Source organism: Hyperoodon ampullatus, assembly GCF_949752795.1.
Source record: "Hyperoodon ampullatus genome assembly, chromosome: 7".
Lineage (NCBI taxonomy): Eukaryota > Metazoa > Chordata > Mammalia > Artiodactyla > Ziphiidae > Hyperoodon > Hyperoodon ampullatus.
The window spans coordinates 57,329,593-57,342,628 of record NC_136920.1 but is presented as its reverse complement, the minus strand read 5'-3'; the positions used below and the strand labels follow the sequence as shown (position 1 = coordinate 57,342,628).

General features: G+C 44.8%; 1 protein-coding gene across 1 annotated transcript in view; it reads right to left on the bottom strand.

The window, feature by feature from the left end:
* Positions 1-6,490, bottom strand: part of MAP6 (microtubule associated protein 6) — a gene marked incomplete at both ends in the record, with an annotated part of 88,190 nt that extends 81,700 nt beyond the window's left edge. The window contains one exon of the mRNA XM_079708142.1: positions 5,574-6,490. Within this exon, the coding sequence (XP_079564268.1) occupies positions 5,574-6,490 (917 nt within the window). The remainder of the gene's footprint in view (positions 1-5,573) is intronic.
* Between the last annotated feature and the right edge of the window lie 6,546 nt (positions 6,491-13,036).

Below are 13,036 nucleotides of genomic sequence, written 5' to 3'. Positions count from 1 at the left end.
ATATACATACACACAAAAATATATGAATATCAGAATGAAGAGAATAAACTGGTATTTGCTAAAAGTATACATTATCTCCACAGACAGTCCAAGAGAATCTACAAACAAAATTAGTGAGTGTGGTAAAGTTGTTGAATACAATAAAAACATATAAAAATTAATACATATGAGCAATAACAAATTAGAAAATGTAATAAGATATACGCTTGAAAATAGGAAAACTAATTTTAAATAGCTCAAAAAAAAGATGATAGTATGGCATTAGCTCAGATTAATGAAATAGAGCAGAGATCTCAGAAATATATTCAAGCATACGCGACCCTTATGTGATAGAAGAGATATCAGTGGGAATATTAATGGGGAAAAGTTGAACTGTTAAAAAGGGTATTGGGAGCTTCTCTGGTGGCGCAGTGGTTGAGAGTCCGCCTGCCAATGCAGGGGACACGGGTTCGTGCCCCGGTCCAGGAAAATCCCACGTGCCGTGGAGCGGCTGGGCCCGTGAGCCATGGCTGCTGAGCCTGCGCGTCCGGAGCCTGTGCTCCGCAATGGGAGAGGCCACAGCAGTGAGAGGCCCACGTACCGCAAAAAAAAAAAAAAAAAAAGGGGTATTGGGATAAATGACTTTCCATATGGGAAAAAGGAAAATCAGTTCCCAGCCTCATTCCATACATAAAGTTAAATCCAATTATATTATTAAAGGCTTAAATATAGAAAAATAAAACTTAAAAACTAGTGTGTGTGTGTGACTTTTGTGGAGAAAATTACAAAATATAAGTGAAGGACAAAAAGACAAATAAATGGCAAGCAATACCACGTTTGTATATGGGAAAACTCAATACCTTAAAGATAGCAAATCTTCCCAAGCGGAGTTTTCGCAAATAAGTCTGAGGTTAACCTGCATAAAAATTACCTAGAGTGCTTCTTAAAATATAGATTCTTAGGCTCCATTTTAAAAGTACTGAATCAGCATGTCTGAGGATGAGGCCCGGGAATCTGCATTTTAGAAAGCTCTCCAGATGATTTTTTTGTGTACTAAATTTTGAGAACCTCTGTCTTAAGGGAAGAGGTCATAACCTGAACTACACATGAGAATTATCTGGAGCAATTTGAAAAGATTCACATGCGCAGGCTATACCCCAGACCAATTAAATCAGAATCTCTGGGCAAGGTAGCTATGTAACAGCATTTTTGAAGTTCTCCAGTGATTCCATTGTACAGCCAAGGTTGGGGACCACTGCCCTGGGTGAAGGTGCACCTAGAGTCAGGTCTGTAAGGTTTGCTGCCCTTCCCCATTTGAACATTTACTTCTAGTGCTAACCGAGTAGGAATTGCACTTTATTTTGATTAAGGAAAACACAATTTCTTTACATAGGGTTATCACTTTTTGGTATCTCCAGTATCCTGTCTGATACATTGCAGGGGCTTGGTGGTCATTTTCCAAAATTAATTCAGCTAAATGAAACTGAATGAAATGAATCAATATGTAGGTGAATAAATTTTCCATCTAACTTTAAAAATTTCACTGGATTCAACAAACCTATATGATAGTTAGGCACAATGTTACACTGTGAGAGATACAGAGATGAACAAAATACAGCCCTTCCCTTCAAGTGCTCCTATCTGGTAGGGGAGGCAGACAGAGACAAAAGTATCTTACAATCAAGCAGACAATAAGAAGTGTACAGAGTACGAAAAGGGAATCAGAGAAAAATTAGTCCTGCGTAGCAGGACCTGGAAGGCGTTGTTGAAGACTAGTATCTGAGATTGGCCTTGAAGTATTGCTGGGATTTAGTCAGGAAGATCCTAGGGAAACGGGCAGTTGCCCTGTAGACACAGGGCAGTTCTGTATAGCATAAGCCAAGTCAGATGGGCCTTTCTCTAACCTTTATGGAAGACTGCAGGGTAGATAGGAAAGGCTCTTTTTCTTTCTGATTTCCTTGTTACCGCTATCATTTTTCAAGTACTATTTTGCCTCTGGTTTATTAATTCTACCTCTTGGTGCCCCAGCTGATTGTTTCCAGGAAAATTTGCTCATTAGCATTTCTATGGGGACCACCTGCTACCCCATCTATCACTCTTAACCGATGGCTGGGGCAATGGGGTTGGCTGAGAGAGGAATTCTAATCCCCTCCTATGACTCATCTATTTCCTAACTGAGAATGCTAGGTCTAAAGTCACAAATAGCTGCGCAGTAAAATCCATCCTTAACATTAAAAATAATGAAGACATGTTTCTCAATTTTATAATATCATTTATGTAATATGAATGTATTGAAAATCAACTTCATGATTGAGAATAATTCTAAAGATACCTCAGATACCGCTTGAATGCAAAAAGTCTCAGGTTAGTGTGGATAGGTTATGAATTAAATGAACTGTTGAACAGGGAAGGTTTCTCAAAACCATAGTGTCAAAGGACATTTGATGTTATCTACTGATTGTACGTTGCAGTAGAAAACCAAATAGCATGTATATGACTCTGGATGCTGAATATATATTTTATGTTATGTACCAATATATCAAGCTGATGGATTGTATATCCTTTCTCTATTTAATTAAGCAAACTGCTCACACTGATGTTACGTGACAGATGTCATTTGTAAAGCCCATGAGATGAACTAGTCACCATGGTGTAAACCACCATGATTTATGTAGAGTGGCAGAAGAAAAGGATTTGTCAATCAAATTATCAGTGAAATGTAGCCCAGCTTGGCTTCTAAGGTGATGTAAGGCTCATCTACAGAAGACATGGAACATACTTAAATTCAGGAGATATTTAGAATCCTAGCAAGGAAAAGGATGTGAGAGAATAGGGGGGGAAAAATCAATGTTCCAGATAAGCCTATAATTTCCAGGCATTTTTTCTTTATAGTATACTTAATTAATTGATTATCTTATTTCTTCATATCTACTTTCACCCAAAGTGCATTTCCCTATTATTAGTTAATTTTTCTTCTGGAACAAAAAATAATGTTAAATTTCACATCAAATTTGTCAAGTACTTAAATTGTCCATTAAAGAAATTGATGTTTCTTAGCAATACTTATTCTCTTAATGCTTCAAAACCCTTCTGATGATACAGCAAAACGGAACTGCTGATCCCAAAGTCATATGCATAATTAAATTTTACAGAAGACTCAAATTAGAAAAAAATGTTTTTTGAGATACACAGAGATTTTTCTTGACAGGTTGATGAAATTCTGATAGCTATGAAAAACAATCATTCTTACCAGCTGCTAGAGAACAGCCTGCCCCTGTTCAATCAAATCACTTGCAGGATGTGTGTAATTCTAACTGTAAAGCATGACATGCTTACTGCACAGTTAAGGTGTTGTTTGGGAGGAAAGAGGCTACACAGAACAAAGGTACAACCCAAAATATTTGGAGTGAGTTGTGTCTGAAGGGTGGTTTACGCCCTGACTGTCTGAACCATCATTTATGCACAAAGCAAGTCCTACCAGCCTGGAAACATAAACTGAGTAGGATCATCAAATGAGATTTGAGAATCTGGATCTCTCTTGATTGGCATTGACTGTATTGAGGTGAGGAGAGGCAGATTCTGTCTGGTAGGTGGTAAGGTTCCACCTGCCGCAGGGTGGTAGACTGGGAGTAGGATGATGAAGAGGCCAGTCCAGAAATCTGGGATGTTAGGCCAACCTTAGGGTTCTTAGGGAACAAAGGTAGGGCCTTGTAAACAACAAAGCCATGACAGAGTCATAAAATTGTATCTTGGCTTTGTTTTTCTATTCCCCTTGCTTATTTGTTTCCTTTCTTTTCTTTTTGATTCTCCTTGGTAACAGCATAAAGATTTTGTGAAAATTCCACCTTCTCATAGCTAGAACCAAGGAAAAGGATCCATGTCCTTGCCTGACCCAGAGCTTTAAAAGGAAGTGGTGTATTCCTGGGGGACAAGTGTGGTCATGATAACAAGACACCAAGAGACAAATGCCAGGTGGGAGGTGGAATTCAGGAAGAAGGAATAGGGGCCAATTGATTAACTGCCCCTTTTCATTGGGAAATGCTTTCCAGAGGTAATACCTGAGCGGGGGGCAGATTTTGTCTTAACAAGAGAGGATGTCTATCAATGCTATTCTTCCTCAGCATAAGAGGGAGTGTTTGTCATATTTAATGGAGAAGGACATCAGTCTGATGAGGCTATATATAAGGTCCTGGCAAAAGACACTAACTCTGCAGTCTTCCTGTCCACACCCTCCTGTAGGAAGGAGGCAACTGGCTGTGGCATTGATGAAGGACCCCATAAGCCACATTTTGAACACCTCTAGCTCAGTTACTCATCATGTACATCTGCTTCCCCAGAGACCCCAAACCTAATGCCACATATTCATAGTCAACAGTGATCTGTTAGCTAATTGTTTCCATTTGAAACATAAGGGCAGGACTGAAAGCTAAGCATTCAGAAATACATATTAAATGAATGAAGGGTGAGAAAGCAGACTGGAAGGACTGAGGCTGCAGCAGAGGGAGAATTCTAGAAAAAGAGAGAGAGAAAGAGAGAGAGAATGAATGAATAAATATGCTCTTGTTGAAGGCATTCATTTAAAGGGAATTTAAATGTGCTGAAGAGAGGGTTCTTGGTGGTAACAGAATGAGAACTACATTTGGCAAACATGAAAAGAAAGGAGATGCATCAATAGGGGAGAAGGCTGGAAGAGTCTGGGAAGTGGAAATCAAAATAATGAGGCATCATGTAGAAGGCTGGAATGGAACCAAGATGTACTAATTACCTACCATGTGCCAGGAATAATTCTCCTCCTGAATCATCTCATTTAATCTTCAAAATGCCTAGCACAGTGCTTAGCATATAGTAGGTGCTCAAAAATGTGCTGAGTATTTAATATTAAATCAATACATGAGCAAACAATCTAAGAGAAGAATCTATTATCCATCACATCTTACAGATAAGAACCCTAGGCCAAGAAATGTTAAGAAACTTGCCCAGTGAGTCACAGCTAGAGGTGTAAGGAATCTGCCTTCAGCGTAAGTGGCTGAAAAGGAGGGTGCTCTATAAGGGACCGGCAGGGAATCTAGAAAAGGGTGTGGTGCTTGGTGGTCTCCCAGGGATTGAGATAGAGGGGGTAAGAATGAAGGGCCAAGTGAACCGAGCTTGGGAGGAGGGGAAGGGGGAGAGATCACTCCTCTTTGGGGAGGATTGGCCCTGCAGGAAGGCACGGAGGCCCTTGGGCGGCAGCTGAGCCAGCAAGGGGCAGCATCCAGGCTAATGCAGCCAGTGCGTTGGGTGGGGCAGAATGGAAGCACAGCCAGTGAAGAAACTGCAAAGGTCTCTGTTGGGCAGGCTGGGACTCGGGGTGGGGCAGAGATGGGGAAAAGATGGCTGAAGTGGTTAAGTGAAAGACTTTGGCAAGATGGGATGGATAATACTAACAGCTTTCACAAAAGAAAGAGCCAAAGAGCAGTCGGCCAGGGCTGGGGAGGAGGAGGGGGTGTGTTCTGGGCTGGAGGGGGAGGCTGACAGGGAGGCCTGCGATGCAGAGAATCTGTGGGAGAGGGTAAGGATGACCAGCCCCGTGGCCTGAGCTGCGGGCCGCGTCTCACCTGTAAGAGCTGCTCACCGCACTCTCCACCTCTTCGCGGATTTGCCTGTTGAGGGCGTCGGCCGCCGCACGCCCCTTGCCCCCCTCGGGGCCCGTGGCCTGGACCTGGGCCTGGGCTGCGGGCAGCAGCGTCTGCTCGTGCCCCATTCCCTCGGCGCGACGCAGCATCCAGGCGGGCCCAGGCTTCTTGCGTGTGTCGCGCTCTTCCTCACTGGTCGCCCTTCCAGCCGCAAGGCCACCTGCTCCTCCAGGGGCCGCCTCCTGCTCCTGGGCCTCGGCGGCGGCCTGCACCGGCCAGCGCTCCTGGCTCTGCGGCCGGCGCTGGGGCGCCCCGAGCACAGGCGCCGCCGCCTGGGAGGACGTGGGGATATGCACTGGCTTGGGAATCCACGGGTGGTCCCCGCGTCGCGGCAGCGGCCAGGCGCGAAAGTCCTTCTGGTACTGGGTCTCGCGCTCAAAGGGCGCGTCCGAAGGCTGGTACTCGCTGCGCGGCCGGCAGCTCGGCTCCGGCCGCTGCACCTTCCAGGCGCGGTAGTCCTGCCGCATCACCGAGTCCGCGGGGCCCGCGCTGGAGGTGGAGCCGGAGCCGGAGCCAGAGCCCGGGCCCGGGCCGCTCCGGCCAGAGGTGGCCCCAGCCTCGCGTTCGCCGCTAGGCCCCGGCGCCGGCCCTGTTGCCCGGGCAACCGCCTCCCCTTCGCCTTGGGCCGGCTGCGTTTCTATGGCGACCGCGCGCGCCGAGGGGGGCGCGGGCGCCTGCTGCGCAGGCTGCGCCGGCTTCTGGTGCGGCGGCTGGGCCCCCGGGTGCTCGGTGGCCTCCGAGTACTTGGTGAAAACCAGCGGCACGGCGATGTCTGCCTTGTCCAGCTGGTTCCAGAAGCGGGCGATGCAGCAGGCGCGGGTGATGCACGGCCACGCCATGGTGCTCGCCTTAGAGCTAGTCCTCCCTAGCTAGATTCTTGCTAGATTCTAAAGCAAGTCCCTAATCTTCCTCAGTCCCCTGGCCCTCGTCCGGCCAATCTGGTTCTCACCGTGTTTTCCTTGGTGGCCTGAGCTACCGCGCCCTCCTACCTCAGAGAGCACCCGGGAAGGTTGGGTGGGCAGAGCTATCACTGAGAAAGTCCGTAAAGTCCCTCGATGCCCGGCTGTAAACGCCTCCGGGAGCCGCCGCACAGGTCTCGGGAGCGCGGTCTGCTGTGGGCACCGCAGCGTGAGACACCGCGTCCCGGGTCCCCGGGCGAGGGCGTCTGGGACGCGCCCCTCCCTGCGGCTGCTGCGGCGCTCAGACCCCTGCCAAGCAAGGCAACGCGAGGCTAGGTGGCTGCAGGCTTAAGCCATGGCGCAGAGGAAAGGCCGGGCAGTGTGGCCGCAGGGGCCGCGGACAAAGCTCTATCTTCTGCTTCCCGCCGGCGTCCAGTCGCAGCCGGCCACCTAGCAGGGCTCAGAGATCACCTCTTGAGGAGACCGAGCATTGCTGCCGCCACCACTGTTCCCAATGATGCTGCAGCCGCCGCCGCCGCTGCCGCCGCTGCTGTCTCTGCTGCGGGGAAGCGGCCCCACCCTTTTCTGCCGGTCAGCGGCGGGGGGCGGGGGGGGGTGTGGTAAAAATCCAGGAAAGATGCTGAGAGATAGCGCGATGCAGGAAAAAAAAATCACCTGCTGTCGTCAGCGCGCGCTGCTGGGAACTCGCCCTCTCTCTTTTCCCTCCTCCCTCTGATCTGGCAGCTCCTCCCTCTTCAGTTCCTAGGCAACAACAGAATCTGGGGCCTAGGTAGGTTCAAGTACCAGCCTCCTTATGACTTGCTGTCCTTACACTGGTTGCTTCCCAGCTGGGAGCCTCAGGCTCCTCTTCTGTGAAATAGGGTCAAACATGTGGGAAGGGTGGGGGGGATTCAGTTTAAAAATACGGAGGAAACCCCTAGTGAAATGTCTGTCCCAGAATATAGGTTTTTTAAAAAGGAAGCTCCTGTTATTGGCCAAAGTCTCTGGCCTGGATTTGAACCCCTGTGGCTGGCTTCTGATCCAAGCACTTGTCAGTCTTATCCACAGACCTCGCTCAGATATGGGAAGAGGAACCTGCAGACTGATGGTACCTTAGCTGTTCCCTTCCTAGGGGACCCTTGGGGGAAGGGATGTCTTAGAGCTTCCCAAAAACCATCCAATCCCTGTTCAGCCCAGGGGCCACACTGGAGGGGAGACAGTGAGAAGTAAATTCTTGAAAGGGGCCTAAGTGGGGAGGTCGGGGAGGGTGGGAAACAGCGAGATCGTGTCCTGGGAAAGGGTAGGCCTGACATGCAGTGGCTTTCTGCCATATTCCTGACCCCTAGCCTTTGCTTTTCTTCTACCTGGGAGGTAGAAAAATTCTGGAGTCAGATGTTCCTGCTTTGGCTCTGATACTTCCTACCTGTGTCACTTGGACAAGTTGGGTCATCCCTGAACTTCAGTCTCCTCACCTATAGAATGGAGGAAATAATAGCTACGTCAAAGTGGTTTTGTGAAGATAGCTAAGGACTCAAAGCAGAAGCTATGAGTCAAATCAGATCCCAGAGGATTCAAATCCTGGCTTTTGCATGCCTTAGCTCATGGCCATGGGCACATCACTGCAACTTTCTGACCTTTAGTTTCATCTTTGAATGGGGGTGCCAGCTCTCAACTCACAAGGTTGTTCTGAGAATTAAAATGAGATAATCACTAAAAGTGCTTACCACAATATCTGGAATATACCAGTGGCTCAATAAATGGTAGCTATTAGTATTCACAGGACCCACCCTCGGAAACCCATAGGTGGAGCTTCCCAAGCAGGCCAGGCACTTGGACACCTTCTCCAGGAAGGCCTCTTGTTCTTCTGAGTATCTCCTTTTGGTATCTCCTTGCACTGTTTTCCACTCCCTACCCCTAGCTACATTCACTGGCCTACAGCTCTGTTTCTCTCCAATACAGACAGAGTTTTCAGCCTCAGTTAAGCTGGGGGCATTGGTATTTATGGGGGGAAAAGTCATTTATGTGTTTAGATTGGGAATTGATTGCAAAATACAGCTTTTCTTTTAAACCTTAGAATCAAACAGGATGAGAAGACAGCTCTAATTAGTCAATTGTCTGCTGAACTTCCTCCTACTTGGGTCTTGGCCTCTTGGTGATTTGATTTGAGTTCCACAAATAAAATGATGCCGGGCACTGTTTTCAGTCATGAGGAGATACATTTCTATAAACAAAATAATCTGGTCTCACCCTTCCTCTCCCCAGTTCTGCAGAACTCCCTGGGATTTGGCTTCTGTCTTTCCAATAATTATTTCCAAAGGTAAAAACATGGACTAGCAATTGGAGTTGGAGGTCATTAAGAGTCATTGAGACTTTACCCTTCCTTAATTTAGATGCCCACTCTGTGCCTTGGGCACTGTGGAACACAGATGAATTCTAGCTCTGGGGGAGCCCTCAATTACCGGGGTGCATTATGAAAGGACTGGGAGATAGATGCATAAATAAATAATTAGCAAATAGTATGGTCAGCATAAGAGAGGTTCATTCACAAGGTGCTGAATGAATGACTAACGACAGATGAGTAGGAACCCTCCTAGCAGAAGTGTAAGTAAGAGTGCTCCAGGCAACTTCATCATCAATATCACCTCCCACATTCATTCATTTGGATTGTCTAAACACGTTCAATTGTACAACTTTCTTGAACCATACAATGGCTCAGTGGGATAGTCAAGTCTAATGGTTATCTGTTACGTGGCTTGCTTAGCATCAATTCTGATGATAATAACACCTCATTATTTGATTTTGGAGACTGTTCCTTTTCTAATTTCAGTCCATATGATTTGGGTGGGGTTAACCCTACTCAGTCCACTTCTAGATGTGACTATGTGACCCACACCTGTTTGCCAGTCACTGCATCATGCTGGCCAAAGTGACTAGTTTACTGATTGACATGTGATCCACATTGGACCAACTGGAGGAAATCCTAGACTTTAGCTGAAACTATCTGTAAAGAGCCACTCTCTTTTTCACTGAATTGCTACATGGGAGACCATGAGGCTACGGTTGTTAGTGACCATCTTTGCCATCACTGGGGGAGGCTGCCTGCCTGAGGCTGAATCAAACAGAGAAAATCAAAAGAGGATGCAAGATTCTGATGATGTCTATGGAAGACTGCAATTTGTGCCCCAAGCTCATTCTCTCCTTCTTCCTTTTAGGAACAAAACCCTCCAAGTTTTAGTTGGGCTCTTGGTTACCCAACCAGAGACAACATTTTCCAACTTCCTGCAGCAAAGTGCAATCATATGTACTTCCAGGCCACTTCCTTAAAGAAGTTGCTTGGGTTCAGCTTCATCTAGTGTAGAATGTGGACACCGTAGAGGTGAATTATCATCTGGGGGTTACAGTGCCTATGACATGGTGGATAAGAACGTTCAGGTGCCAGGATTCACCCCTGGGTATGGGAGGATAGAGAACAAGATAGAGGAAACCTATCTTGGATGACCTCCTAGCACTGAGCTCTCCCAGCAGCCTTGGACCACCTGCCTGCTTCTGCACTGTTATGTGAGAAAGACACACACTTTTCTCTTCTTTGAACCATTGCTTTGGGGTCTCTGTTTCAGTCTTTTAGCCATTTGAGCATGTGGATCTGGCCATGCTTGAACTAATTTGAGGAACATGAAGACAGTGTGGAACTAAGATACATGTAAGATGGGAGAGAGTGATCAGAGTTAAAGTATTCCAAAGTCCTTATTTGTTTGTGAGAAGAGTTACTGATTAACTTATTAACCTAAAATGTTTATTAACTTAAAAATGCACATGGAAGGAAAGAAAAGCAGATACAGAAAACCTTATTAAGGCCAGAAAAAGGGTAAAAATAAGCAAAGAAAACACATAGCAAATAGAAAATAGAATACAAGGTGGTAGGAATATTTCCAAATATATTAGTGATTGAGGTAAATGTAAATGATCAAAACTTTCCGGTTAAAAGAGAATGTCAGACTGGAGAAAAACACAAAACAAAACGCAACTATACACTGTATGCAAGAAACATATTTAGAACATAATGACACAAAATTATGGACAAAAGTGATGGAAAATGTGTAGCAGGCAAATACTAACCAAAAGAAAGCTGATACCATTATATTAATATCAGACAAATTGACCTTAAAACAACAATCATAATTGGGGATAAAAATGAACGGTCATCACATAAAAATAGAAGAAACAATTCACCAGAAATATATGACATAGTTTGTATCTAACAATATAGCTTCAAAATATATACGCAAAACTTGCTAGAATTTTAAGAAAAAATGCACAAATCCATTATTATCATCAAAAAGAGAGATTTAAAAAAACACATCTAAGTAACTGGTAAAACAAACATAAAATGTTGTTAGGAATGTAGAAGATTTAAACAATTAATAAGCTTGATCTAATGGACCCTGCATCCAACAATTAGAGAATACACATTCTTTTCAAACTTAAATGGAATATATACAAGTTGACCATATAGTAGGCTGCAAAACAAACATAAACAAGTACGAAAGACTGCTACAAATCACTTCTTCTGATGACGGTGCAATGATATTAGGAACCAGTAACACCAGATAATCACAAACCTCCACATGTTTAGAAATTAAGCAAAAAAAATACTTCTAAATAATTCATGGGTTTAAAAAGAAATTATAATGGATACCAGAAAATATTCAGTGCTGAAAGAAAATGAAACATTATACATCAAAGTTTATGGGATGCAGCTAAAAACAATATTCACAGGGAAATTAATCACCTAAATACACACTTTCGAAACAAAGAAAGATTAAAAATACTCTACTGATCAGATTCAGGAAGTTAGAGATCATCCAGAGCAAACATAAAGAAAGTAGAAGAGGAAAAAAAAAAAGAAAATGCAAGGTAATTAAATTAAAAAAAAACATATGTTAGAGACTGTCAAAAAATTCAAAAGTTACTTCTTTAAAATAGACAAACCTTTGACAGATTCATCCAGAAACAAAAACACACAAGTAAGCAAAAGTCACACATCAACAATTTTAGGATAGTAGGAGGGACAATTGTAGATATAGCAGAGATTTAAAGACTCATTGGCAAATACTAAGAATTACTGTCTGCTGATAAATTTGAAAAACCTTGTGTGGTAGGAGCCTCCAGGATGGCGCACAATAATCTTGACCTCCTGGAATGCATAACTCTGTGTAGTCCGCTCCCACACTGCCTAGAGCTAACCCGAGCAACCAATAGGATATTGTGAAAATGATGGTGTGTGAGTTTCGAGGCCAGGTCAGAAAAGACATTGTGGCTTCATCTTGCTCTCCCTTGGATACCCACCCCGGGGAAGCCAGCCACCATTTTGGGAGGATACTCAGGCAAGCTCGGCTGCAAATGTTGAGGAACTGAGGCCTCCTGCTATCAGCCATGTGAGTGGTCCAAATTAGAAGTGGATCCTCCAGCTCCAGTGAACCTTCAAATGGCAGCAACCCTGGCTGACATCGTGACTGCAGCTTCATGTGAGACACCCTGAAGCAGAAGCACCCAGCTAGTCATTTCTGAATTCCTGACGCATAAAAATTATGTGAAGTAATAAGTATTGATTGTTATTTAAAGTGCTGAGTTTGGGCTTCCCTGGTGGCGCAGTGGTTGAGAGTCCGCCTGCCGATGCAGGGGACACGGGTTCGTGCCCCGGTCCGGGAGGATCCCATGTGCCACGGAGTGGCTGGGCCCGTGAGCCATGGCCGCTGAGCCTACGCGTCTGGAGCCTGTGCTCCGCAGGGGGAGAGGCCACGGCAGTGGGAGGCCTGCGTACTCCAAAAAAAAAAAAAAATAATAATAATAATAAAGTGCTAAGTTTAAGGATAATTTTAAAATTTTTAAATAAACTTTATGTACTTATGTATTTATTTTAAATATACTTTATTCCTTAGAGCCTTATTAGGTTCACAGCAAAATTGAGGATAAAATACACTCAGTTCTCATATACTCCACTCCCCATTGCCACACAGTCTCCCCAACTATCAATATCCTGCACCAGAGCAGTACATTTATTACGATTGATGAGCCTACATTGACATATCAACACTCAAAGTTCATAGTCTACATTAGGGTTCACTCTTGGTGTTTTCCAGTCTATGGATATTGACAAATGTTTAATAACATGTATCCACCATTATAGTATCTACAGAATAGTTTCACTGCCTTAAAAATCCTCTGTGTTGGGCAGATTCATCCCTCCCTGCCCCCCTGCTCCTGGCAATCACTGAACTTTTTACTGTCTCCATGGTTTGCCTTTTTCAAAATATCATATAGTTGGAATCATTCAGTATGCAGCCTTTTCAGATTGGCTTCTTTCACTTAGTAATATGCATTTAAGGTTCCTCCATGTCTTTTCATGGCTTGGTATCTCATTTCTTTTTAGCACTAAATAATATTTCATTGTTTGGACATACTGCAGTTCATTTATCCATTCACCTA